This window comes from Colobus angolensis, unplaced genomic scaffold (assembly GCF_000951035.1).
Source record: "Colobus angolensis palliatus isolate OR3802 unplaced genomic scaffold, Cang.pa_1.0 Scaffold40, whole genome shotgun sequence".
Classification (NCBI taxonomy): domain Eukaryota; kingdom Metazoa; phylum Chordata; class Mammalia; order Primates; family Cercopithecidae; genus Colobus; species Colobus angolensis.
The window spans coordinates 6,434,128-6,462,021 of NW_012117377.1; the positions used below are offsets into that span (position 1 = coordinate 6,434,128).

Below are 27,894 nucleotides of genomic sequence, written 5' to 3' on the forward strand. Positions count from 1 at the left end.
GAGGCTGAGGCAGGAGAATGGCATGAACCCGGGAGGCGGAGCTTGCAGTGAGCTGAGATCCAGCCACTGCACTCCAGCCTGGGCCACAGAGCAAGACTCCGTCTTAAAAAAAAGAAAAAAAAAAAGACTCAAAATATCTTAGGATTTTTTTTCTGGCTAACTTGATGAGAAATTCTAATTTTATTTCACTAATAATAAAGGGCATTGTATATGTGATAGTAGTTCTTCAAGATTGGTTCAAACTTTCCTTGTAAATGTGGTCAGTTTTGGCAATTGTTCTATGTGAGATTGCAAATGATGTATATATTTTATATTGCTTAATTTTAGGGGCTGGGTACAGTGGCTTATGTCTGTAATCCCAGCACTTTGGAAGGCTGAGGTAGGAGGATTACTTGAGGCCACGAGTTTGAGACAAGCCTGGTCAACATAGTGAGATCCTATCTGTATTAAAAAAAAGAAAATTAAAAAGAAAAAACTCTTTAGGAATGTGTATGGTTTTAACATATATATCATCAACTTACTAGTTATATTTTTTAAGTCTTTGACTACGTTTCCCTCCCCTCCCCAAGTTTATTTAATTTGAGAAAAGTGTATTTAAAGATCTACCACTATATTTATGGCTTTTGAAATTTCTTCTAGCAATTCTATCAAGTTTTGCTTAATATAGTTCAAAGTTATGTTTTATCTTCTCATGAATTTTTCTCTTTTTTCTTCTTATACACTATCCTATAATATCAAACCTATGAAACGGTTTACCACCTGTTATAATCTCCATTTTCCGAGTTAAAACACCAAAGCAATCTTCATATATTACGTATGTATATATAATTTTGTGTCACACATATCAGAAGGTAAAATTGGGTTCCAACTCTGGCTGAAGAAGAGGAACAGTGCTGAAACTAAGACTGATAATGTTAGAAAGTGAATTGGTATACTTCAGGAGGGGAAAGAAAGAACTTCTAAATGAAAGAATAGAGAGGCAGGAAGAAAAAGTAGCTTTAGAAATAAGAAAAAGGTGATGAAAGTTATGTTACTAGTCAGTAATGTGTAAATAATAGAATCTCAGAATTAAAAGTGACTTGTTTTTAAGCGAAGGATCATTTCTCATTTGTCTTTTTTTTTTTTTTTTAATCCCCAGAACCTACCAGAGTGTCAGTCCCTTCTTAGATACTTAATAGATTATGATTTTTTTTTCTTTTTTTTTTTTTGAGATGGCATTTTGCTCTTGTCACCCAGGCTGGAGTGCGGTGGCGCAATCTCAGCTCACTGCAAACTCCACCTCCTGGGTTCAAGCGATTCTCCTGCTTCAGCCTCCTGAGTAGCTGGGATTACAGGCATGTGCCACCACACCCAGCTAATTTTTGTATTTTTAGTAGAAACAGGGTTTCACCATGTTGGCCAGGCTGGTCTCAAACTCATGACCTCAGGTGATCCTCCTGCCTCGGCCTCTCAAAGTGCTGGGATTACAGGCATGAGCCACCGCACCCGGCCAGTGGATTATTGCTGAAGTAAATAAAATTAAAAGTTTATAGTTTTTTGGAGTGACTGCTAAAGTGTCCCAGATGGGTTAAGTTATCTTTTCTTTGTCACATTACTTTGTACAATTTAAAGGAAATTGAATTTTAGTTATTCTTTCTTTAAATAATTAGGACGCAGAAAATTGAATCCTACAACTGAACCCTGAGGTGAAAATTTTGAATCATATTTTTTGCTCAAACTCTTGTTTTCTTTTTTAGATTAAGTTAGAGTATGAAGGAACATTATTTACTGAGTGGAGTGTGCCAGAAATGTGTTTTGTGCTAAATAAAAGGTAAGATTTATGTCATGAATATCAATGTATGTATATATTTTTTAATTCATTCATACAATGTGAACATTCAGATTCAAGGCTGTGATTTAATGTAAATTTTCTTTCATTAAGTAGACATGAAAAGCAAGACAAAATCATGTTGAATATAGTATAGAAGTAAAATATTGCAAATATTTAAAAATATCTCTTATCAGCATACAATTGAAGTTTTTAGGCTTAAAAATAGTAAGGTAATTTTATTAATCTCATATGCACCTGTAATTATTCTTTCCCATCTTTTTAAATACTAGCTCACCCAAGACAGAATTGCATTGTTCCTCACCTGGTGTTCATGCTATAAAACCAATCGTTACTGGCCCAGTAAGTTGATTTTAATGATATGTTGTTAAATCTTGAATAATCATCCTGTTATCCTGTTATATTTTATTTTGCCTTTCTTTTGAGCTTTTCAATCTAATTTAGCCTGTTTTAAATAGTATTAATTATAACTATAAACAAGCCCTAAAGTTACCGTCAGAATGTCCATTTTTAGATATAGCTCATGTTAAATTCTGTTATAAAATTACATACAATTTTTATCTTCGTCTTTCTATTAGTAAGTATGTTAAAGTTCATAGCCACCACCTTAATGATAATAGGACTCTCAGATGAGTGGATCTCCTGTCATACACTCCTATGACAACACCTGGGATTAAGAGTAATTTCTAGCAGATTTATTTTTACTCCACTGCATTGTCTTCAACTGAAGAAAACATGTGAATGCAAATGAATTTGAATGAGGTTGAGTCTCTCTAGTTTACCAAAAACATGCAAAGACAAAGTAAAGCATTTTAAGACACTGGCGTTTTAATAATTAGTAACAAAATACGGGCTACATACCTCACAGCTGATGTTCCCACACAAGCGCGCCTGAAGCTGCAGTTTTACAGATGCCACGTCACCAATCCTGCCTTTACTTTGAGGCTTGTGCCTTCTCTTTAATTAAAAAGCTTTGTTGTCAAGGCACAAGTAGACAGAGCTATGTGAGAGAGGCCAGATGAATATTAATTCGTTTTTCAATCCTTGTAGAGTGAAACATACTTAAATTTGTCTCTTTGAGTCTATGAGTATTTGCCAGTTTCAAGAACACAATTCATGCTGGGCATGGTGGCTCATGCCTGTAACCCCAGCACTTTGGGAGGCCGAGGTGGGCGGATCACCTGAGGTCAGGAGTTCAAGACCAGCCTGGCCAACATAGTGAAACCCTGTCTCTGCTAAAAATACAAAAATTAGCTGGGCGTGGTGGCAGGCGCCTGTAATCCCAGCTACTCAGGAGGCTAAGGCAGGAGAATCGCTCGAACCTGGGGAGGCGGAGATTGCAGTGAGCTGAGATCACACCATCGCACTCCAGCCTCCGTCTCAAAAAGAAAAAAAAAAAAGCCACAACACAATTCATGAGAAAGTAAGGTACTGCTTTTCCTTTTGTTTCATTTTTTGTTGTTGTTGTTGTTTTTGAGATGGAGTTTTGCTCTTGTCGACCAGGCTGGAGTGCAGTGGCACAATCTCGGCTCACTGCAACCTCCGCCTCCTGGGTTCAAGCAATTCTCCTGCTCAGCCTCCCAAGTAGCTGGGATTACAGGCATGCGCCACCACACCTGGCTAATTTTGTATTTTTAGTAGAGACGGGGTTTCTCCATGTTGGTCAGGCTGGAGTCGAACTTCTCACCTCAGGTGATCCACCTGCCTTGGCCTCCCAAAGTGCTGGGATTACAGGTGTGAGCCACCGTGCCTGGCCACATCTGACTTTTGAAAAGCACTCAGTTGTAACAACCAAAAGCATCTCTAGGCATTGCCAAAAGTCCCTGGGGAGCAAAATTACCCCACTGAATGAGAAAATTAGTTGAATTGTATTTCAGTGAGGAAGACAAATGTAATAAAAATGATAAAGATGGCAATATATAGATAAATATTTAAATATATATTTAAATTTTATTGTGAAGTTTTTCTTCCTCTGATGTTAGATAAGTAACTTAGTTCCTGTGTGACTTTTATGCCTGTATCCATATTTGCATTTGATTTAATGTTAATATATCACAGTTTCGTTTGCATTTTCTTTTAGGATGAAGAAGAACGCAATTTATTTGTGGACAGTTCTCACACTTGCTTTCTGTGGTACTATAGAGTTAGGTAAGTAATGCAGTACTGAATAGGTAATTATGCTTTTAAAGAGTATTTCGCTTCAGCTTTTAATTAACCACAAATAGATTATCTATATTATGGTTTCCATACAACTTTCATTCACCAACCAAGCTATTCTCAAATACACTGCCAAAGAAATACTGAAGAACAAATAGTAAAATTAAGAGCAACCACTATTTTAGCACATACTGTGTCTACATGTTTGTACTTTAATATAAATTCTTTCTTAATTTTTATAATAACCACATAAATATAAGTCTTTATAGATGTGGAAGCATAAGCATGGGTGGGATAAACTCTTTGGAAAAAATAACAATACTACTAAAAGATAGCATTGAGATTTGACTCTGGTTTTTCAGTCTATAGGGCTGTTCTATTATATGCATTTCAGAAATACCGTGTTTGTATTAGATAGCTTTTCAAACTCGTGACAAAATGAAGGTAGCTGAATATGAGAAGGGAAAAAGTGGTACACAAATACATTATTAACTGCATAAAAATCATTCAGTAAGTTTAAAAAGTATCAGTGATTCAGAATATGGCTTTAGTATCATGGTCATGGCAACACCCTAAGCGCTGTGTAGGATATAAGGAACTATAGTATGTGGATCGTGACCTCAGGATGCATGGAAAGTACTTATTTCTTTTTATCCACTTCACATTTATTCCCTTGGGGAAACTATTCCTCCCTATTCGGTGATAATATTGTTAATTTCATGTGATGTATATGGTCTAACTCTACAAACCCACATTTCCTTGGTTACAGTTACTAGTTGAGGCTTGGCACATACACGATCCAGGCAGAACCAATCAGAATACTCATGTCTTCAGTAAAGCTTGGTTGTTGTTGATAGTTTTATTGTCCTGGTCCACGTAGTCCCTTAAAGTTGGATGGTTCTGCAGTTTATTGTGGGATTTTTGGATTTGACATCCTGAGCTAGATTGTAAGTCCAAATAATACCTAGGTTTCAGCAAGCCCCACCAGGAGTACACATTCACCCAGTTGTCTCTCACTCACTGCCACTTTCCCAGAGTCTTATTGAGAAGAAGGGAGGACTGAGTCTCTGCTACTCATGAAACTGGCAGGCTTCTGTCCTTGTTGGCAGTTTCAGAAATACCAATCACCAGCTTTTCCTCTATGGGTTCTGAACCAGTTGAGAAATAGACAAGGGCAAGTTTGGGGATAACAAACCCTGTAGAGGCCAGGCACAGTGGCTCATGCCTATAGTCCCAGCTACACAGGAGGCTGAGTTAGGAGAATCACTTGACCCCAGAAATTTGAGGTTACTGTGTCAAGGTTATAGTGAGCTCTGATTGTGCTGCTGTACTCCAGCATGGTGACAGAATGAGACTCTGTCTCATAAAATAAAATAATAGGCCGGGCACGGTGGCTCACACCTGTAATCCCAGCATTTTGGGAGGCCAGGGCGGGTGGACCTGAAGTCAGGAGTTCAAGACCAGCCTGAACAAGATGATGAAACCCCATCTCTATTAAAAATACAAAAAAATTAGCCAGACGTGTTGGCAGGCACCTATAATGCCAGCTATTAGACAGGCTGAGGGAGGAGAGTTACTTGAACCTGAGAGGCGGAGGTTGCAGTGAGCTGAGATCACGCCACTGCATTTCAGTCTTGGCAACAAGAGCAAAACTCCATCTCAAAAATAAATAAATAAATAAATATATATATAATATTCCTGGTAGAGTTGAATTGTAAAATAGGACTTGCTCCTTTAGCCAAATGGACTACTTTCTATTCTCCCCAGTAGAGTTCTTGGGAACCATCAGAGAAGATAATCTGTTGCAATACGACTGTATGTTTGTGTCCCACCCTGTTTACCCCCGAATTTTTATGCTGAAACCTAATCCCTGATGTGACGGTATCTGGAGGTTGCACCGTTGGGAAGTGGTTAGATCATGAGGGAGCAGTCCTTATGAATGGGATTAGTGCTCTTACCAAAGAGACCCCAAAGAGTTCCTTTTTCCCTTCCATCATGCGAGGACCCGGTGAGAAGATAGCACCTTGATCTTTGGACTTTGCAGCCTCCAGACTATGAGAAGTAAAGGTTTGTTGTTAAAGCCACCCAGTCTATGGTATTTTTGTTATAGCAGACCAAACTAGGACATCTGCCAAGAAGCATTGAATGGATTACCAATTTCATTCACACACATTAAGACCTAAGAGCTAGGGCTGAAAGAGATGGGCCTCCAGGCTACCCTGATCTTGATATGTTTTCTCCTTGTAAGTAAGAACAGAAGGAAAAGCACCTAGTCTAAAAGCACTAACCAAAAGGTTAGTCCAAAAGAGAGAACTCCGTAGGGACTAAGAGTTTTTCTGTAATATATATTGTAAGAATTTTCAGTCGGTCACCTGTAAAAACATCAATTAAAGAATAATAATGAGGCCTAGCGTGGTGGCTCATGCTTGTAATCTCAGTGTTTTGGGAGGCCTCGGTGAGAGGATTGCTTGAGCCCAGGAGTTCAAGAGCAGCCTGGGAAACAGCAAGACTTGTCTCTACAAAAAATAGAGAAAATTTGCTCGGCATGGTGACTTGCATCTGTAGTCCCAACTACTTAGGAGACTGAGATGGGAGGATCACTTGAGCCCAGGAGTTCAAGACCATCCTGGGAAACATAGCAAGACCTGTCACTACAAAAAACGTTAAAAAGTTGTCAGTCATGATGACTTGCATCTGTAGTTCCAACTACTTGCAAGGCTGAGGTAGGAGGTTCGCTTAAGCCCAGGAGTTCAAAGCTACTGTGAGCTATGATTGCACCACTACACTCCAGCCTCCATGTCAGAGCAAGACCCCATCTCTAGAAAAAATGAAAATAAAAACAAAATAATAATAATTAATGGCTAGAAAGATTACATAAAGAATTAAAAGGATAGTAATGAAATCAGTACCCACATATGTATTACCCAAATCAAGAAATAGAACATCACACCTCTTTATGCCCTACCAATCACACTCTATTCATGCTCCAAGAGTTAGACACTATTCTGGATATTGTTTTTTGTCTTTTCGTTATTTTATCCTAAATACTGTTTAATGAATGATTTCTTGCCTTTTTCTTATAATTTAGTGACTATATTTGATTGTAATAAATTGTTTAGTTTTGTCAGTTCTTGAGCATTATTTAAATTGAATCATATGGTAAGTATTGTTCCATGAGTTGCTTCCTTCTCTAAAAATTATGTTTTTGAGACTTATCCATAGTCAAATCAGAATCTTTAGTTCTTTCATTGTGACTGCTCTATGGTATTTCATTGTATGACTCTGTTCATTCTGCTGATGCATTTATTTGCAACTACAAATGATGCTGTGAATGCCTGAACATACCTCATAGTGTCTTGCTACTCCAAATGTCATCTGAGGATCAGCAGCACTGACATCACCTGGAAATTTATTAGAAGTGAAGAATGTCAGGCTTTATTCCAGCCCTATGGGATAATAATCTGCACTTTAAGAAGATTCTGTAGGAATTTATATGTTCATTGTAGTTGGGGAAGTAGTACTGATTTAATGCGTATAAATGAAAGTTTCTCTAAGGTAGAGACCTAAAAGTACAATAGCCTAAAAGTAGGATGTGCATTTGTTCAAGTTTCCTGGGGGATGCCTAAGTCACTTTTGAAAGATTGTCCAATTTTATATCCACACTGGTAGTGCGTGAAAGTTCCCATTTTGCTGTATCCTTACCAACACTTAAAATTGTCCGACTTTTTAATTTTTCCAGTCTACTAGGTATGAAATTATGTCATTGTATTTTTATTTACATTTTACTGATTACTGATGCATTGAGTATATTTTATCTGTTCAGCAGGAATTTTTCTTCTCTTTTCTGTTCAATAAGTATTTTGATCGACTTTTGAGTTACTTTTATTTTCATAATAATTTACAGGATTTCATTATATATCTTAATTACTACTCCATTATCACATATATATGTGTGTATATATATACTGAAAGTATTCTGTCCCAGTTTATGCAGATTTTTACTTTCCATGCCTCCTATTGATAAGAAAGGTCTTTAGTATTGTGGATAAATTGAGTAATACTTTCCTTTGTGGGTTTATGCCTTTTAAAATCTATTTAAGAAATCTTTTCCTACTTACAAGATCATAAGGATAGGTTCCTATATTGTTTTCTAAAAGTTCTATATGTTTTTTCTTCTAAAGTTAGGTCTTTAATCCACCTGGAATCAGTTTTTGTACAAACTTAGAATAGGAATTCACTTTATTTTTTCTACATGAATAAGTAATTTTCTCATACTCATTTAATGAATAATCTATTTATCCAGAATATCTTCTGTTTCATGTATCAATTTTCCATATATGCATGGATGTTTTTCTGGGCTGGCTATTCTATTCAGCTGATGTATTTGTCCATACTTGAACAAAACTACATTATCCTTATTACTATAACTGTATTTTTAAAATCTTGACAAGGGATAGTAGAAGTACCCACCCCATTCCAACTCTTCCCAACTTGATTTCTACATTCAGTGCAATCCCAATCAAAATTCCAGCAAGTTACTTTATAAATATGAATAAACGCATCCCAGAGTGTATATGGAGAAGCAAAAGACTCCAAATAGCCAACACAATATTGAAGGAGAAAAACACTGATAACACCCACTTCTGGTGAGGACATGAACCAGTAACAACTGTCTTTCATTACTGGTGGGAATGCAAAATGGTACAACCATGTGGGCTTCAGATGAGCAGTCTTATGCATCTTCTGTTACATTTATTTTAAAGTATTTTTTGTTTTTGATGCAATTGTAATTGGTGTTGCAAACTCTAGAATTAACAGGAATTTTACCTCCAAATATTCCCTTCCTGGTTTATGGCTTACTCCTTACCATCATTTTGGTACTTTCTAGTTGTTTATCCTTCAAATTGGACATTTTTTTCAGTCAATATTTATTCGGATTTATCCACAGACCTATCATTTCTTTGCTCAACGATGCTTATATTCTCAGACATGTTTTCTCATATTACTTGCTCTTCCTGAAGTATATCCTTTCAGGGTTCCTTTAGGGAAGATTTCTGAGTGATTAAATTTCTCAGTATTCATGCCTCTGAAAATATCTTTATTTTATCCTCACTCTGGAAAAATCATTTCTCTGGGAATATGATTTTAGGTTGCTTGCTATTTTCTCTCAATGCTTTAAAATTATTTTTTCTTGTGTCTGGCTCCAACTTCAGTTGATAAGTCGGCTGTCTTTCAAATGGTTTTTCCTTTTTAGGTAATCTGTATTTTCTGTGTGGTTGTTTTAAGATCTTGCCTTATCTTTGGTGTTTTACTATTGTATATTTCTTTTGAGATGTATTACAGTTCCTGAATCTGAATATTGGTGTCTTTCATCAATTCTCAAAAATTCACATTGTCTTTTTTCTTTTTTGAGACGGAGTCTCGCTCTGTCGCCCAGGCTGGAGAAAGGTGGCATGATCTCAGCTCACTGCAACTTCTGCCTCATGGGTTCAAGTGATTCTCCTGCCTCAGCCTCCCTAGTAGCTGGAATTACAGGCACCCGCCACCATACCTGGCTAATTTTCGTATTTTTAGTAGAAATGGGCTTTCATCATGTTGGCCAGGCTGGTCTCGAACTCCTGACCTTTGATGATCCACCCACCTCAGCCTCCCAAAGTGCTGGGATTACAGGCATGAGTGACTGTGCCTGGCCTATCTTTTTAAATATTTGTTCTCCCTCATTCTTTTTTTTTCTTTCTAAATTTTCCTAAGAGAAATGTATGTCACCTTTTAATTCTGTCCTTCCTGACTCTTAAAATCTTGTCGTATTTTTCCATCTTTCTGTCTTATTGATTCATTTTTAGTTATTGTTTAAATGTTTCATTCAGTTCACTAATTATCTCATTATCCGTGTCGAAATTTTTTTTTTTTTTTTTTGAAATAGGATCTTGTCCTGTCACCCAGGCTGGAGTGCAGTGGTGCCATCATAGCTCATGCAACCTCAAACTCTTGGGCTGAGGCACTCCTCCCACCTCAAACTCCTGAATACCTGGGACTGCAGGCACACACCACTGTGCTCCACCATTTTTTTTTTTTTTTCTGTACAGACAGGGTTTCACTTTGTTGCCCAAGCTAGTCCCAAGCTCTTGGCCTCAAGCAATCCTCCTGCCTTGGCCTCTGAAAGCACTGGGAGCCACCATGCCACGCCAGTGTCTACATTTTGTAATCCCTAAAATCCTTTTGCATAGAGGTAATTACTGTACTCTTGTGCCACTTCTGCATCATTACATCCAAAATTGGCTCATAAATTTGTGGGGCCTGGTGTAAAATGAAAGTTGGGGTCTCTTGCTCAAAAAGCACAGGGAAAATACTGTTAAAGATATCAAATTTAAAGCTCTTTCTCCTCCTATAGTCACTCTCATTACCTTTCATGGTGTTTTTTATTTGCAATTTAACGTCATGCTCCCTTAGACAAGGAATACTCATGGATCAGATGCAGACCCTCACAGTCACCTGGTGGGTGATTCAGGATGTGGCGTACTCGTGGGCCAGGTGCCCACTCTCATAGTGCACAGCCCACCAACTGCCAGATTTCCCTTCTCAATAGATCTGCACGTCATGCTCAGCCAGTAGAGGGATCTGAAGTAGTCAAGCCATGTGTCTTCCCTTCATGGGCCTCCCACCTCAACCCATGGCAGATGGGCAACCCCCAAGGGTATTGCAGCCTCTACACTGGGCTATGCTAGATACCTGGATTAGGGGGAGGCAAGAGGTTTACTCCTGCCAAGATGAGTAAGCCACACCATCATCACCATCATCATGCCATGGTGCTGCCAGTCAGGTATGGGACAGCCACTGCCGTGCCTTACTCCAAGACACTGCAGCGTGCATTTGCCTTACCCCGACAATCCCCCAACACCTGAGCCTAGGCCCTCACCCAGGTCAAAGACAGAAGCAGCTTGTGGGACAGGTTAAGGAGGAGAAGGCTGGTCAGGACCCAAGGTGCCCATTGGGGTAAATAATCCATCCCAGGGAGGCAGAGAGGCAGCAGAAGGCGGGACTGTGTGAATGCCAAAACCCCATGTCCCCGGTGCATGCTTCATTGTCTCATCACACTTCGCTTACAAAACATAATGTCAAAGATAAATTTGTTAAGAATTTAAAGATAAATACTGTAGAGTACAGGACCCTTCTAAGCACTGCCTCTTTCCCCAGGCTCTCGACACCTATTGACTCTGCCCCCAAACCAGAGTTCTGATGCTAGAAAGAATTCATGAACAAGTATCATGTTAGCATCCAAACTCTCTTGCTTTCTTCTTTCTCTGTCTCTCTAGGATTAGAATAGAGAATAAAAAGGGAAAAGGATCCATGAAGTTGTGCTGAAACTAGTCTTCCCAAGTTCGCTGTGACATTTTTCTATTTCATCACTGTATCCCCTTACTATCTATCTATCTACTGAAACTGCTATGGCAAAGTCACTGAAGGTAATTGCCAAATTCAATGGGATTGTTTTGATCCTCTTACTGTAATAATTTCTATACCACATTTAATTCTGAGAATCACTTTCTTTTTGAAACTCTTTCATTCCTTCACCCTCTAATACCACTATGTTCTACTTCCATAATGGTTTTTTTTTTACCGTCTTTTTCTTTGGCTTTTTGTCATCTGTCTTTACCTTAAATGTCGGTTCAATCCAGGGTTTTCTCTTCAGTCTTATTCTCAACTCTACACTTCAGCCTGTGCACTAACTCAAGAAAGCCAAGAAAACTGATAAAGACCCAGCAGAATGCTGCTAATATTGTCTTCCATGGAAATCAAGGCTGTCACTTTAATGTCAGCTGATACTGATTCCTTCTCTACGAGGTTACTGTATTAATACCAAAGCCTTTCTTTTATTATCTACAAGTATTTCCTTTTGCCTTCAAATTTTCCTTCCAGATACACTGGTAACTCACTCGGTGACTCAATTCTTCTTTCCTGTGCCTGTGACAAGTAAGCATAACACAAGGCAGAAGGTATCAGCCCTGGAGCCGGGGTCGTTTTAATCAACCTTGGACTGTGTTGAACTCTGGGCACAGTTTACCTATTAAGATTTACCATAGCTGTTTTCAGCAGCTTTCTAAGGTATCAGATTGAACACATGAAATAGAATATTCATTGTATGGTCTCAGAAACTCACTGCATGCTCATTTACTGATTCCCAAAGCATTTTCATTTTGTTTTGTGCATAATAATGTACTAGACACTGCAGTAATCAGCAAACGGAAGGACATAGTCACGAGGCACTGACTTTTAGAGATGACATATGCTAAAAATATGCAGGTAACTTTACAGTGAAAAAAAACTTTCTAGAAAACATACAACTAAACATACAAGTGACTATTAGTCCCTTTTTGTTTTATTTTATAATTAAAAATAGAGACAGGGTCTCACTATATGTCCCAAGCTGGTCTCAAACTCCTGGGCTCAAGCAGTCCTCCCGCTCCGAGCTCCCAAAGTGCTGGGATTACAGGTGTGAGCCACCAGGTCTGGCCTGTTATTCCTTTCAGGGCTGGTGAGGGAAGGATTTGTCATGCTAAAAGACAATTTTCTGTTTGACATAAATTATAACGTGTAAAGACCGGAAGGTGTTTTTTGTAGGATGACAATATCAACATTTTAAAGAAGATTAATCATGAAGTTTTGATTCTGTGAACTTGCAGTGTTAAGGAAGCATGCAGATTTAAGCCACTCAGACTTCTGTGATGACAAATGAGAATCAGTAGCGATATTGATAAATAAATAGACATACGTGACTTTTTGGTTTTTACATTTAGCCTTTAATTTTATATACTGTAATGAAATATAAAGAGAATATGCAAAGGTTTAGAAACATGTACCTTGAAAGTAGAATATTCAAACTAACGTTTAATGGGCCGTTTACTAAAATATGTTTCCTCTTTTTCCATGCAGACAATTCTTTAACAACTTAACCCAGGTAAAATATTTTTTAAATTTTGTATAGCCTTCATATATCACTACTATATTGTTTCTCTCTTATCTTCCATATTTACCAGATGAGGAATTTTTCAAACTAATTTTGCAACGATATTTGCTTAGAGCAGTGGTACTCAAGGTGTGTCTCTTTCTGTAAGACCCATTCAGGAGGCCCATGAGGTTCACCCTTTTCCAGCCACCTGTCTGCATAAGGATGGATTTCCCCCCCTTTTACTTTTACCAAGATAATTTTTACCAACAACTTGCCTGAAGGAGCAGAGATGATTATTCAGCTGTCTTTTATTAATACAAATATTAAAGATGGTTTTTAAAATATTAAGCATCCATTCTTACTAATATTTTTCCTTTGAAAAATAGTTATTTTTCATAAAAATGTTAATTAACATATAATAGATGTACCATAGTTTTGAAACTAAATATCTTTAAATGTTCTCAAATCTAATTTGTTATATGGTAAATACTGGTGGATCTAGACCACATAAAACAAAAGCCTTGTAGTAATAATTTTTAAAAGGATGAAGGGGGTCCTAAGATCAAAAAGTTTCAAAATTCTGGAATAGAGGATGATTAGAAGTATGATGGAAAGATATATTCAAAATGTTGAAAACTGAAATAAGATAAAGTAATATTTGGAAATTACACCTCTGTAGAGATATTATAAGTCTCTAAAAGCAGCAACTTACTGGAAGAAAAGAAGTGATAAAACAAGATAAACTGTGTTTATCTTTGAGTGAGCTCAGTGCCCATAACTACTCCTACTCTAAATCCCACTGATACTACTGAATTATTTTTTGAGGTTACAACTATAACAACGCTCAAAAGCAAGAAATAATATTATCGGTAATTAAGGAATTTTAAGATACATAGAAAATATAGGAGAACTGACAGAAGTAGAATATATATTACAACTCAAATAATGCAGAATAACCTCCTTCTCACTCAAAACGCATAGAAATGCCTATAGAAAATTTATGTGTGTATACTGCTTGCGCACACACTCACAGACCTTTACATTAATACAGGTGCAGGTGTGAAGATGGAATTTATAAGCAAGAAAAGGAATTTCCTGGTGGTCAGAAATAATTAAGGAACTCAAAGTCAGAGTTTCAAGATTGAATTAGAACAGAATGTGAGCTTTCTAGAAAACATACAACTAAACATACAAATGAATATTATTCCTTTTTTGTTGTATTTTATAATTAAAAATAGTGGAAAAGGGGTGATGTTTTAATGATTTTATGGGACTGGGAATGAAAGTTTCGGCCTATGAGAGTCAAGGGAGCTGAAACTAACCTCCCTATATGAAGTTAGGGTTTAGAAAATGTCTTGGCCGGGAGCGGTGGCTCACACCTGTAATCCCAGGACTCTGGGAGGCTGAGGCAGGAGAATCACTTGAACCAGGGAGTCAGAGGTTGCAGTGAGCTGAGATCGCACCACTGCACTCCCACGTGGTGGTAGAGCGAGATTCCATCTTAATAATAATAATAATAATAAAATATTTAAAATGTATAAATGTCTGTAAAATGGGGACTGGTAAAGCTCTACTGACTGTCTTAGGATAATTGCAAAGAAATGATACACCTCTTTTGGGGGCTGTAAACAGATAAGGGATTACCCAGATTTCAGGTGCACATCCTAATTTAACAGCCCAAGAGATTCAAGAACCTACAGCCAAGAAATAAATACAAATATAATTTTGCAAGCAGTCAAACACATAGAGCCCAGGCGGAAGTGATTGCAAAACCCATTTCCATGACCTTGCTGGGTTTTGATTTATACTCAGGCGTGTGAAATCAGTAACAAAAAAAAAAAAAAAAAGGATCCGTAACAAAATTACCTAGAAAATCCCCATGTTGGGGAATTTAAACATTTCTGTATCCATGGGTCAAAAAAGAAACCAGTCGTTTAAACTAAATAATTAAGACCTCCAGGCAGATAGTAAAGGACACAAAACACCTTCACTCCTGCTTTAAAAAGAAATCACATGATAAAATTTTAAAATCCTTCGGACTCAAAGCGCTGTGAGTAAAATGAAATCTAAAGGTGTTACATTCCAGAAGAATGAGTCCTTGCTAGGTGAACAAAAGCCAAAGAATGCTTTCATACTTAGGACCACTTGCTAAGGTTGGAGGTAGGACAGAAGAGCAAACTGGCCAATGATAGATGGATGGACTTGGCTGGGATGAAGTGAAACCAGTTGAACTTTTGACTAATGTGTGAGCTGGTGTATCTGATTTGAATCTGAAAGAGTACCAAAGCAAAGAGAATTCTCTCCATTTGTCAATGTCTCACATGGGAATTTTACTTAATAATATGCCTGACACCTATATGACAAAAACTGTAGAACTCTCCTGAAGGAAAGGCACACTATTTCCTTAATAAATGTGCTCTACAACAGAAAGATATGAAATTTTCCTGAATTTATTAATTCAATGCTATCTTAATGAAAAAAATACACTTTTTCAGAACTAGACAGGATGTTTCCAGAATTCCTGTGGATTAAAGAAAAACAAACAGTGTTCACAAAAACACTGAATAAGAACAGGGATAGGGTTCTGGTCATGCAGGCATTCAAATACACAGTGAAGCCTTCATGTTTAACGTGTGAGATACTAACTCCCGAAAAGGCAGTCAAGATGAATAGAAAAGCGTAAGAATCCAGAAATAACCAAAACACAGTTAGGTCTTTACTAAGCAATGAAAGTAGCATCTCACATCCCTGGGGAGAAGATGGACTAGTCAATAAATGATATTGGGATAACTGGGTAGTCATACTTACTTAATAAAAAGCAAAGATTGGAGTTATACCTTACATAGTACACCAAAATAAATTCGAAATAATTTTACATTGAATATGTAAATACAATAAATCCAGTAACAAAGAAAACATGGAAGAATTCTCTTACAACCTGATCATTGGAGACCTTTCTAACTATATCACAAAATGCAGAAGACAAACCAAAATATATGATAATTTTTACTCCATAAAGCTAGAAGATAAGTAAATGACAGATAACATGGCCAAAAATTATCATAAACTCCAAAGAAAATGGAATACAGATGGAAAAATACAACTGATTAAAGTAAACAAATCAATGTCTTCTTAATATGTAAAAAATATTTCAAATAAACCGTTAAAAGAGAAAAAATCCAACAACAGCAACAAAAAAATGAGCAAATGAAATACAAGTGGAACTTGAACATATGGAAAGAAGCTCAAACTTTCTCAAAATAAGAGATGTGCAGATTTAAACTATACTGCAGTACCAGGCTGGGTGTGGTGGCTCATGCCTGTAATCCCAGCACTTTGGGAGGCCGAGGCAGGCAAATCACCTGAGGTGAGGAGTTCGAAACCAGCCTGGCCAACATGGCAAAACCCCGTCTCTACTAAAAATACAAAAATTAGCTGAGCATGGTGGTGGGCACCTGTAATCCCAGCTACTCGGGAAGCCGAGGCCAGAAAATCGCTTGAACCTGGGAGGTGGAGGTTGCAGTGAGGTGAGATTGCACCATCGCACTCCAGCCTGGGCGACAGAGCAAAACTCCATCTCAAATAAAAATAAAGAAATAAAGTTTTTTAAACAATGATACCACAATACCATTTTTCACCCATCAGACTGGCAATAATTGAATGTATGACAAAACCTGATGCTGGGAAAGAACATGAGGGAAGAAGAACTCTCATACATCACTACTGAGAGACCCTATTGGTACAACTGCTGCGGAGAGCAGTTTATCAGTATCTATGAAAATTACAATGTGTTTACCCCATGACTCAACAATTACACTTTTAGGCATGTGCCCTACCAATATGCTCAAAGTTGTACAAAGTTGCTCATTGTCTCCTTGATTGATTATAATGGCAAGGGAGAAACCAACGTTGATCATTAGGTTACTGGTTAAATAAATTGTGGTTCCTCCATAATTTAGAATAATATCCAACTGAAAAATCAATGAAATATATAAAGATCTCTAAAATAACTTTAGATGATGAACAAAAGATTCAGAAAAAATATGTTTAGCATCCTAGCATTTTGTAAAAGGGATGAAAATGATATATCTGTTGGTTATACACAAACATTTTATAGGAATCTAAGCAAGAACTTACTAATAATACCTATGGAGTGCAGATGGATTTATGGGAATTGAGTGATGGAGTACAGGGTGGGAGAGTCAGCTTTTGCTGTATTTTTAACATAATTTTTAAGTATATGAATAAATATTCAAGAAAAAATAAGAAAGAAAACAGTTCTGTATCTATTGAACTGGCCTTGCATCGAGTCACAAATGTTAAGTTACAAATAACATGTATAGGGTGATTTCATTTTTATAAAACGTATGTGAGTGGGGGTGAGGTTGCCATGTCTATTTGTGGCTATAAAGAAAGATAGGCTAGGCATGGTGGCTCACGTGTGTAATCCCAGCACTTTGGGAGGCCGAGGCAGGCGAATCACCTGAGGTCAGGAGTTCGAGACCAGCTTGGCCAACATGGTGAAACCCCATCTCTACTAAAAATACAAAAATTAGCCAGGCATGGTGGTGAGTGCCTGTAATCCCAACTACTCAGGAGGCTGAGGCAGGAGAATTGCTTGAACCTAGGAGGCAGAGGTTGCAGTGAGCTGAGATTGCACTACTGCACTCCAGCCTAGGCGACAGAGCGAGACTCTGTCTCAAAAAAAAAAGAAAAGCAAAGAAACAGAAAAATAGGCCAGGCATGGTAGCTCATGCCTATAATCTCAGAAATTTGGGAGGCTAAGGCAGGTAGATCACCTGAGGTCAGTAGTTTGAGACCAGCCTGGCCAACATGGTGAAACTCTGTCTCTACTAAAAATACAAAAAATTAACCAGGCGTGGTAGCAGGCACCTGTAATCCCAGCTACTAGGAAGGCTGAGGCAGGAGAATCACCTGAACTGGGAGGCAGAGGTTGCAGTGAGCCGAGATACCGCCATTGCACTCCAGCCTGAGCAACAAGAGCAAAACCCCGTCTCAAAAAATACCCGTAAGCGTTCATATGACATTTCAACATTACATACTTACGGGGTGTACAGGCATTGTATTAATTCTTCCTTCATGTGTCCTTCAGTTGACATCCTTTACCTATGTAAAGCACTTTTGCTTTTTATTTTTTAAAGTGGGATAATCAAAAATTTTTAAATAAAAAATGTGTTTATGGTTATGTTTTGCCACAACTAAAAATGAAATCTGTACAAAATGTAAAGAATTGCAAACAAATTTTATTTTCTAGGTTATCAGTGTATGGGTATATGATCCAGAAAATGCTGATCCTGATGAGTTGCTCGGGAGTGCAGAAAAACCTTCAATAGTAGGTGGAAACATTAGTATCGTCATAGTAAGAACAGAATGCTGTCTTTCTTTTGTAGGGACTGTGAATAATTTATAATCAATAGACAGGATTTTAAGCTGCCCACACCTAACTAAATACATTTGCATGAGACCTTTTAGTTTAGCCATTATAGTGGTTTTGAACTTATGCTCCATCTCTACAATAGTAAACCTTTCTTTAGAACTCTAATTGAACATTCTTCATATTTTCTTTTTATTTATTTTTTAATTTTACTCAAAGTTATGGGATACACATACAGAATGTGTGCGTTTGTTACATAGGTATACATGTGCCATAGTAGTTTGCTGCACCTATCAACCCATCCTCTAGGTTTTAAACCCCGTATGCATTAGGTATTCGGCCAAATGCTCTCCCTCCCCTTTCCCCTCATCCTTCGACAGGCCCTGGTGTGTGATGTTCCCCTCCCTGTGTTCATGTATTCTCATTGTTCAACTCCCACTTATGAGTAAGAACATACAGTGTTTGGTTTTCTGTTCCTGTGTTAGTTTGCTGAAGATGATGGTTTCCAGTTTCATCTATGTCCCTGCAAAGGACATGAACTCATCCTTTTTTATGACTGCATAGTATTCCATGGTGTATATGTGCCACATTTTCTTTATCCAGTCTATCATTGATGGGCATTTAAGGAATCGCCACAGTGCCTTCCACAATGGTTGAACTAATTTATACTCCCACCAACAGTGTAAAAACGTTCCTGTTTCTCTGCATCCTCACTAGCATCTGTTTTTTCCAGACTTTTTAGTGGTGGCCATTCTAACTGGTGCGAGATAGTATCTCATTATGGTTTTGGTTTGCATTTCTCTAATGACCAGTGATGATGAGCTTCTTTCCATATGCTTGCTGGCTGCATAAATGTTTTCTTTTGAGAAGTGCCTGTTCATATCCTTTGCCCACTTTTCGATGAAGTTGTTTTTTTTTATTGTAAATTTGTTTAAGTTCCTTGTAGATTCTGGATATTAGACTTTTGTCAGATGGGTAGATTGCAAAAATTTTCTCCCATTCTGTAGGTTGCCTTTTCACTCTGATGATAGTTTCTTTTGCTGTGCAGAAGCTCTTTAGTGTAATTAGATCCCATTTGTCAATTTTGTCTTTTGTTGCAATTGCTTTTGGTGTTTTAGTCATGAAGTCTTTGCCCATGCCTATATCCTTAATGATATTACCTAGGTTTTCCTCTAGGGTTTTTATGGTTTCAGGTTTTACATTTAAGTCTTTAATCCATCTTGAGTTAATTTTTGTATGAGGTTTAAGGAAGGGGTCCAGTTTCTGTTTTCTGAATAAGGCTAGCCAGTTTTCCCAGCATCATTTATTAAATAGGGGATCCTTTCCCCTTGCTTGTTTTTGTCAGGTTTGTTGAAGATCAGATGGTTGTAAATGTGTGGCATTATTTCTGGGGCCTCTGTTCTGTTCCATTGGTCTATATATCTGTTTTGTTACCAGTACCATGCTGTTTTGGTTACTATAGCCTTGTAGTATAGTTTCAAGTCAGGTAGTGTGATGCCTCTAGCTTTATTCTTTTTTATTAGGATCGTCTTGGCCATTCAGGCTCTGTTTTGGTTCCATATGAAATTTAAAGTAGTTTTTTCTAGTTCTGTGAAGAAAGTCAATGGTAGCTTGATGGGAATAGCACTGAATCTATAAATTACTTCCAGCAGTATGACCATTTTCACGACATTGATTCTTCCTATCCATGAGCATGGAATTTTTTTCCATTTGTTTGCATCTTCTTATTTCCTTGAGCAGTGGTTTGTAGTTCTTGAAGAGGTCCCTCACGTCCCTTGTAAGTTGTGTTCCTAGATATTTTATTCTCTTTGTAGCAATTGTGAATGGGAGTTCACTCATGATTTGGTGGTCTGCTTCTCTGTTATTGGTGTATAGGGCATATTTTCTATTAACCTCCTCATTCATGAAGGGGCTGAACATTAAGGTGCTTTAGAGATGTTCCTTGAGCATGCATATCAAAGCCTTCTTTCAAAAATGTCTCATCACTTATTGAATCCTTTATCACTTGGAGATAAATGAATTTTCTAAAGATGCAACACTGTGAATAAATCCTTTCTTTTTGTTACAAATTTACCTCTTTCAAGACTTAAATTTTGTCTTCTGTTACAATTAAAATGTATTTAAAAAAATCTAAAATGAGGAATTAGCTGACTGTTAATTTCCTATGGGACTGTTTACATTTTAATGAGTCAAGAGCTGTCTGATTTTTTAATAGCATGTTATCCTATCTCATGGTAATCAAATTCCCAAGGAAGGGATTGATAAATCAGAAGGATACACAACCAATTGTTTCATCTGGTAATCAACTTTAGAGGGAATAAAATAAATTAATGGTAATTAAACACTTTAAGTATGACTATTGGCTTAATTTCTAATCATTTTAAGTGAATATGCACCTTTTAATGTTATTGAGTGCATTCATAATACTGTACTTTCTTTTCATCTGCACATTTATCCATGATGATGTGATTTTATTAAATCCTTTCTATGGCTCTCCATTAGCAACAGCGTAGACCCTTAAGTCTTAGGCTCTTAATGTGACATACAAAAGCCTATCTGCCTCTGCCCCTCTTCTCTGGCCTCGGCTCTCTACAGACGTCTTCCCTCCGGCCACTGGACTCTGCTCTCTCCTCACACACACCCGCTGTTTCATGCATCTATGTTTTGGCTTATGCTGTTCCCTGCATACCAGCCGCCCATCCATGTTCTTCATCTTTGTAACTTCTACTCATGTTTTTGGTCTCCGATTAGGTGTCACTGCCTCCAAGATGGCTGCCATAATCAAATCAGGGCTTTTGTTTCACACGAGCAGTTTGAAGGGATTATTTTGAAACTACAGTTTTGATCAATCATCCACAATGATGAAATGAAGTGATGACCACCTTTATCTTTAGAAATGCTTTGTTTTACAATGTGTTTTTCTGATATAGCTAAACCAGATTTGGGGGGCGGGTGAATATTTGTATGTGGGTATACATTTTTCCTGCTTTCACTTTCAGCTTCCTGTATCCTTACAGTTTTTTTCAAACACGGACTCAAACCAGACATATTTTTAATATGTGTCTTACAAACACTCTAAAGTTGAGTTTTTCCTTCTGTTTTTTATCTTGACTGTCATTATATGTCTTTAATTAGAGCATTAAGTTCATTTTCATCTAATATAGACACAATATATTCTTAGATTTGCTTTATATTTGTTCTGCCTATTGTATATTATTTCTAACTGGCAACTCTCTTCAGTTTCATCAGATACTGTTTCACCAGCTCCTTACTTCCACTGTTGCTGTTAGGAAACCATCTTTCTGCCTGTTACTCCTTCGAAACTGTCTTAACCGGGCTCCTCAGAAGTGTGCTTGTAGTTTATTTTTGGAGGTGATGCCAGGAATAAGAGTGGAGGACCAGGAAAGGTGTGCCAGGAAAGGAGGGAGATACAACCTTTAGACTATCACTGCCGTGGACCACTAGAGCACAATCTCGCTGAGCCCCTCCAAGAAGCCATGTGGAATGTGTTTTTAAATTGTCCAACAGAAGAACAGAAAATGCCTCAGAGTTGCCTCACAGAGGAGAGAAAGGTTCCCATCCTCCATTAGTCAGAGGTTTCCCCCTGGCTTGTTAACTCCTAGTACTTCCAGGTTGTGCATCTCTAAATGCAGAATAGATTTCCACGGGCAGCCAAGATGCAGGGATAGACAGGCCTTGACAGAGAAGGGAAAATGATGCTTGAGTTGATGATGCTAGAGTCGGTGTGAGATTCTGTCAGGTTATAAATGTGTGAAGTGTGTTGCCAGAATTGGCTCGATTAAAAAGTAGGGTACTACAGCTTACAAGAGGTGTTGAGTAAGTAAGCAATCCATGTTTTCTCCTCTGGCTGCTTTTGAGATTTTTCTCTTTGTCTTTTGTTTTCTGCAGTTTTACTATGATGTATCTAAATGTGAATTTAAAAAAAATATTTACTTGGAATTATTTGACTTTATGAATCTGTGGATTGGGGTTTCCACAATCTTCTGAACTAGGGGCATACACAACCTGACTTCAAATATAGTACAAAGCTATAGTAAAAAAACAGCATGGTATTGTTATAAAAACATAAACTGATAGAATAGAGAATCCAGAAATAAATCCACATATTTACAGCCAACTAAGTTTTGACAAGGGCACCAAGAACATACATTGGGGAAAGGATGCCCTCTTCAATAAATTATGCTGGGAAAACTGGATATCCATATACAGAAGGATGAAATTAAACCTTTTTCTCTCACTATATATATATATATCAACTCAAAATGAATTAAAGACTTAAAGGTAAGACATGAAACTATAAAACTACTAGAAGAAAACAGAGGAAATGCTTTAGGACATTGATCTGGGCAAACATTTTATAGCTAAGACTTCAAAAGCTATGAAGGTGGCTTGCTTGAGTGCTGGCAGTGGCAGCAGTGGGCCAAATGGGTGTCAGGTCCTCAGGCCCCTTGGCAGCATTCATTGCAAAAGCAGTGGCAGTAGCAGCAGCAGGCCAACCCTTCAGCCCCCATGCAGCACATGAGTGCCAGCAATTGCAGTGTTTGACTGAATTGACCAATCCCCAGGCCTCCATGTGGCACACACATGTGGGTGCCAGTGCCAGTGGAAGGTTGGGCAGGCGAGTCCCAAGGTCTTCAGTAAATCCACATGGTGGCAGTGATGGGCAGGACAGGTCTATTCTCAGGCCCCTGAAAGGCATACATAAGTGCCAGTGGTGTCAGGCAGGGCAGAACAATCCCCAGGCCCCTGGAGGGTATATGTGAGTGTCAGTAGTAGCAGGTGGGGCAGATCAATCTGCCGGCCCCTGGACAACACGCATATACACTGGCAGCGGCAGTTGGGGTGAGTTGACCCCTAGGCTCCTGAATGATGCGTGTGGGCACCGGTGAAGGTGGAGATAGGCAGGTCTGGCTTTTCCTCATGACTCCAGTGGTGCTTCTGGGTGCCACTTGCAACAAGCAGGGTGGATCTATCCCCAGGTCCCCAGACAGCATGCTGGGGCACTGGTGGTGGTGGCAGTGGACAGGTCAGGACCATCCTCAGGCCCTCAGATGGTGTGCATGGGCCCTGGCAGTGGTGGGCAGGGCAGGTGGATCCCTAGGCCTCCAGATGAAAAATGCATGCAGGCTCCACTGGTGGAAGCTGCAGGTGGGTTGAGTATAACCTCAGGTCCTCCAATGGTGTATATGGCTATAGTGAGTGGAGCAAATTGATCCCTTTGCTCCCAGACTCATTTTTTAATTAGGTTATTTGGTGTTATTTTTTATTGCTCAGGTTTAAGTTTTCTGTATATTCTGGATATTAATGTTTTATCAGATATGTGATTTGAAAATATTTTCTTCTATCCTGTGGATTACCTTTTTCTTCTGTTCATAGGGACTTTTGAGGCACAGAAGTTTTTAATTTTAATGAAAGCTATTTTTCCTTTTGTTTCCTGGGATTTTGTGTCATATCCAAGAAATCATTGTCAGATCCAATGTCCTGAATATTTTTCCCTATGTTTTCTTCTAAGAGTTTTATCGTTTAGCTCTTAACATTTCAGGAATTAACTATTGATAACACCCAACAACTTGGATGGATGCTGAGCTAAATAGCCACTTTCAAAGTGTTGAATACTGTATGATTCCATTTATAGAACATTTTAGAGGTAACAGATTGTAGTAATAGAAAATAGATAAGTGGTTTTCAGGGGTTAGGATATGTGGGCAGTTGTGAATCTTAAGTGGTAACATGACGGAGTTTCTTCTATGTGATGTATTCACTCTTGTGTTCTGGTTGTGGGGGTAATTACATGAATCTACACATGTGATAAAGTTTTATAGAACTATGCTAAATAAATAAATAAAAGAGTGCCTGGAAAAGTTGGTGATATCTGAATAAGGTCTGTACCCGAGTTAATAATGTTGTATCAGCATCAATTTCCTAGTTTTGACAATGCGTTAGGATTGTGTCAACTATTCCCATTGGGAAAAGCTGGGGAAAGGGTACTTGGAAACTTCTTGTGAGTCAAACAATTTTGAAATACAATAATTTAAAATAAAATAATTAAAATAAAATAAATTTAAAATCTCTTCAATGTTTGGCCATTGTACTAAGAATAAAATCTAACCTATTTTGCAAAGCATACAATGCTTAGCATGATGTAGCCCTTGCCTGTCTCTTCTCTGACTTTATCTGCTTACTAGTCTCCCCCTTCTACTATACAGGAGCCATCACTTTCCTGTCAATTCCTCAAGCATAGTAACTCCTCTCCCACCTCAGGGACTTTGTGACTGTTGTTCCTTCTGTCTAGAATTCTCTTATCACAGCTGTCTCATGAAAGATACATACTCTCCTCTGGGTGGTGAGATTTTTTAATTATTTGTTCAACAAATATTTATAAATGCAGGTTTGAGAGGCAAAGCCTCAAGGCAGTAGTATAGTTTTGAACATATTGGTTTGAAGTGTTTCTGAGACAACTGGAAGTCACGATTAAAAATCTAATTAGATCCTCAATCTAGAACTAGATATACAGTTTGAGATCTGACTTACAATTTGATGAGTTGTACAGAAATTGGATGATATTTGAAGCCACGTTAGTGAAATGAGATCACGTAGGAAGAGAATATACCCTGAGAAGAGAGCGGGGCCTAAGGCCAGACCCTGGGAACCACTAATAGAGCAGGAGGGCGTGATAACCAAGCCAAGTTAGAGTGTTTCAAATGGGAAGATTCATCCCATGTATCAAATGCTGCTAAAAAATCAGGTAAGATCAACAGAACTATGTTTATTAAATTTAACAACATGTGTAGCCATATGTTGATGACATAACTAGAAAAATACTATTAAAAATAATAATCCTATTTTTAATACGATTATTATTTTTAATAGCAATACTATTATTAATATTTTGAAATACTATTTAGTATATTTTAAAATACTATTTAAAAATAATAATATCATAATAATAATACTATTAAAAATAGTAATACCAAGCATGGTATCTCACACCTATAATCCCAGCACTTTGGAAGGCTGAGGCAGGAGGATTGCTTGAGCCCAGGAGTTCAAGACCAGTCTGGGCAACATAGCAAAACCCCATCTGTACAAAAAATACCAAAATTAGCCAGACGTGGTGGCACACACTTGTCACAGCTATTCGGGAGGCTGAGGTGGGAAGATTGCTTGAGCCTGAAAGGCAGAGGTTGCAGTGAGCTGTGATTGAGCCACTGCACTCTAGCCTGGGTGACAGAGTAAGACCTTATCTCAAATAATAATAGTAATAATAACAACACAAACATTAGCAATAATATAATGAAACTTGTTCTGTCATAGATCACTAGTAATAACATAAATTGGTATAATTATTTTAGAAATTATTTTGGCAATATGTATCAAGAGAGTTTTGTTTGTTTGTTTGTTTGTTTGTTTTCAGAGATAGGTTCTCACTCTGTTACCCAGGCTGGAGTGCAGTAGTGTGATTATAGCTCACTGTAGCCTCAAACTCTTGGGCTCACATGATCCTCCTGCCTCAGCCTCCTGAGTAGCTGGGACTATAGGTGCCCACCACCATGCCAGGCTAAAAAGTTTTTGGTTTTTTTTTTTTTTTTTTGGAGACAGAGTCTCTCTGTTGCCCAGGCTGGAGTGCAGTGGTGGCATGATATTAACTCACTGCAACCTCCACCTCCTGAGTTCAGGTGATTCTCCTGCCTCAGCCTCCCGAGTAGCTGGGACTACAGGAGCCTGCTGCCAGGCCCAGCTATTTTTTGTATATTTAGTAGAGACAGAGTTTCACCATGTTGGCTACACTGGCCTTAAACTCTTGACCTTAGGTGATCCACCTACTTTGGCCTCCCAAAGTGCTGGGATTACAGGCGTTGAACCACTGCGCCCAGCCTAAAAGAGTTTTTAAAGTGTTTATAACTTTTGACCCAGCAATCACACTTCCAAGAATCTTATCAAAAGAAATGGTCCTAACCATAGAAAAGACTGTGTATCTGATGATGTTCCTAGCGATAATATTACCAATAGTGAAAAAAATAAAACCACCAAAATGTCCAATACAGGAGTGTTAAGCAAATGATGGTAATTCACTCAGTGAAAAATTATGCAGACATTGAAAATGATGTTTATAGACTGAACATGAATATAAAACAGTAGCCTGTACTTGGTAAATCTGAAGAAAACACTAATGTGGTTTTTGCCTTTTTGATAATTTTTATGTGTTAATTTTTTCCATATTTGTAAAATTATCTTTAATGACCATGAATTACTTTCTTAATCAAGAAAATATATTTTTAAGCTTGTTTATATGATTATATTAACTTTTTCTTGATATTTTTCCTACAATCTTCTTATATGTGTTATTTATTATATTTTACTTCCATCTTACTCTTTGCTACATTAAAAATGTTTCATTTACTCTTTCCTCAGCAGTTATACAAAAGGTAGTTGTATTTAAAATTCTGAATGGTAAATATGATTTTCAGAAACAAAATTAAAATATCTGTTACTATTTATTAGGCAAACCTATATTTCTCTATTAAAATCATCAAATAGGCTGGGTGCAGTGGCTCATGCCTGTAATCCCAGCACTTTGGGAGGCAGAGGCAGGTGGATCACCTGAGGTCAGGAGTTCGAGACTAGTCTGACCAACATAGTGAAACCCTGTCTCTACTAAATATTAAAAAAATTAGTGGGGCATGGTGGTGCATGCCTATAATCTCAGCTACTTGGGAGGCTGAGGTAGCGGAATCGCTTGAACCCAGGAGGTGGAGGTTGCAGTGAGCCGAGACTGTGCCATTGCATTCCAGCCTGGGCAACAGAGCAAAACTCTGTCTCAAAAAAAAAAAAATCATGAAATGAGTATTCTTCAGGAAACGCCTTCCCTGACCATTATTCCTACTTCCCACAATGGGTTCTACTATCAGATAATCCCTTCGCCCCTCGAATCCCTCCTTACTGGCACTCATGATAACAATCTTAAAGGTTCCTTTGTGAGTGGATGCCATGTTTTTAGAAAGTTAAACAAAAGCAGTATTAGAGGATTAGGATAAAATTCTAGACTAGCCCTCATCATCTGATTTTTTAATTCTAGAAATTTCCCATAGTAAAACAGTTGCTTCTGTTCTAAAAGTACCTTACTAGGAATAATTCCAACTCAATTCCCCTTCTCCTTATGTATCATGAGAAAAAGGGAGCTTTTCAGATCGATCTGATTTCTAAGAGCATTTTTCTTAAAGCCTCCAGATATCGTTTGAAACCTTCCTTGAAAGAATATGTCATTTCGAAGGCAGGCTCATGTAGAAAGAATTCTAACAGATGAGTTGTAGAAACTCTACTATATATTTCATTGAGATTAAAACTAGGGTTATTTATTTAAGTATTCCCATAGTTTCAGTTCATTCAGGATTCTGATTGTGTGTAGAGATTTTGATGAGTTGGAAACTGTATTGTGACTTATTTGTAATTCATTAAGTTCGCGTGGGGAGGAGGCTATAAGGTGGAAAGAACAAAGCTGAATCTTGAGCACACAGTAAATTTACAAATGTAAACAATATCTTAACC

General features: G+C 37.9%; 1 protein-coding gene across 4 annotated transcripts in view; it reads left to right on the forward strand.

Moving 5' to 3' along the window:
- The window catches only part of LOC105521504 (chromosome unknown open reading frame, human C1orf101), a 177,445-nt gene that overhangs the window by 23,391 nt on the left and 126,160 nt on the right, over positions 1 to 27,894 (forward strand). For 2 of the 4 annotated variants that reach the window (XM_011955717.1, XM_011955718.1), the window contains exons 3-7: positions 1,737 to 1,810; positions 2,101 to 2,170; positions 3,909 to 3,976; positions 12,917 to 12,941; positions 18,208 to 18,285. In XM_011955717.1, the coding sequence (XP_011811107.1) occupies positions 1,737 to 1,810; positions 2,101 to 2,170; positions 3,909 to 3,976; positions 12,917 to 12,941; positions 18,208 to 18,285 (315 nt within the window). The remainder of the gene's footprint in view (positions 1 to 1,736; positions 1,811 to 2,100; positions 2,171 to 3,908; positions 3,977 to 12,916; positions 12,942 to 18,207; positions 18,286 to 27,894) is intronic. The other 2 variants (XM_011955720.1, XM_011955719.1) reach the window with 1 other exon arrangement.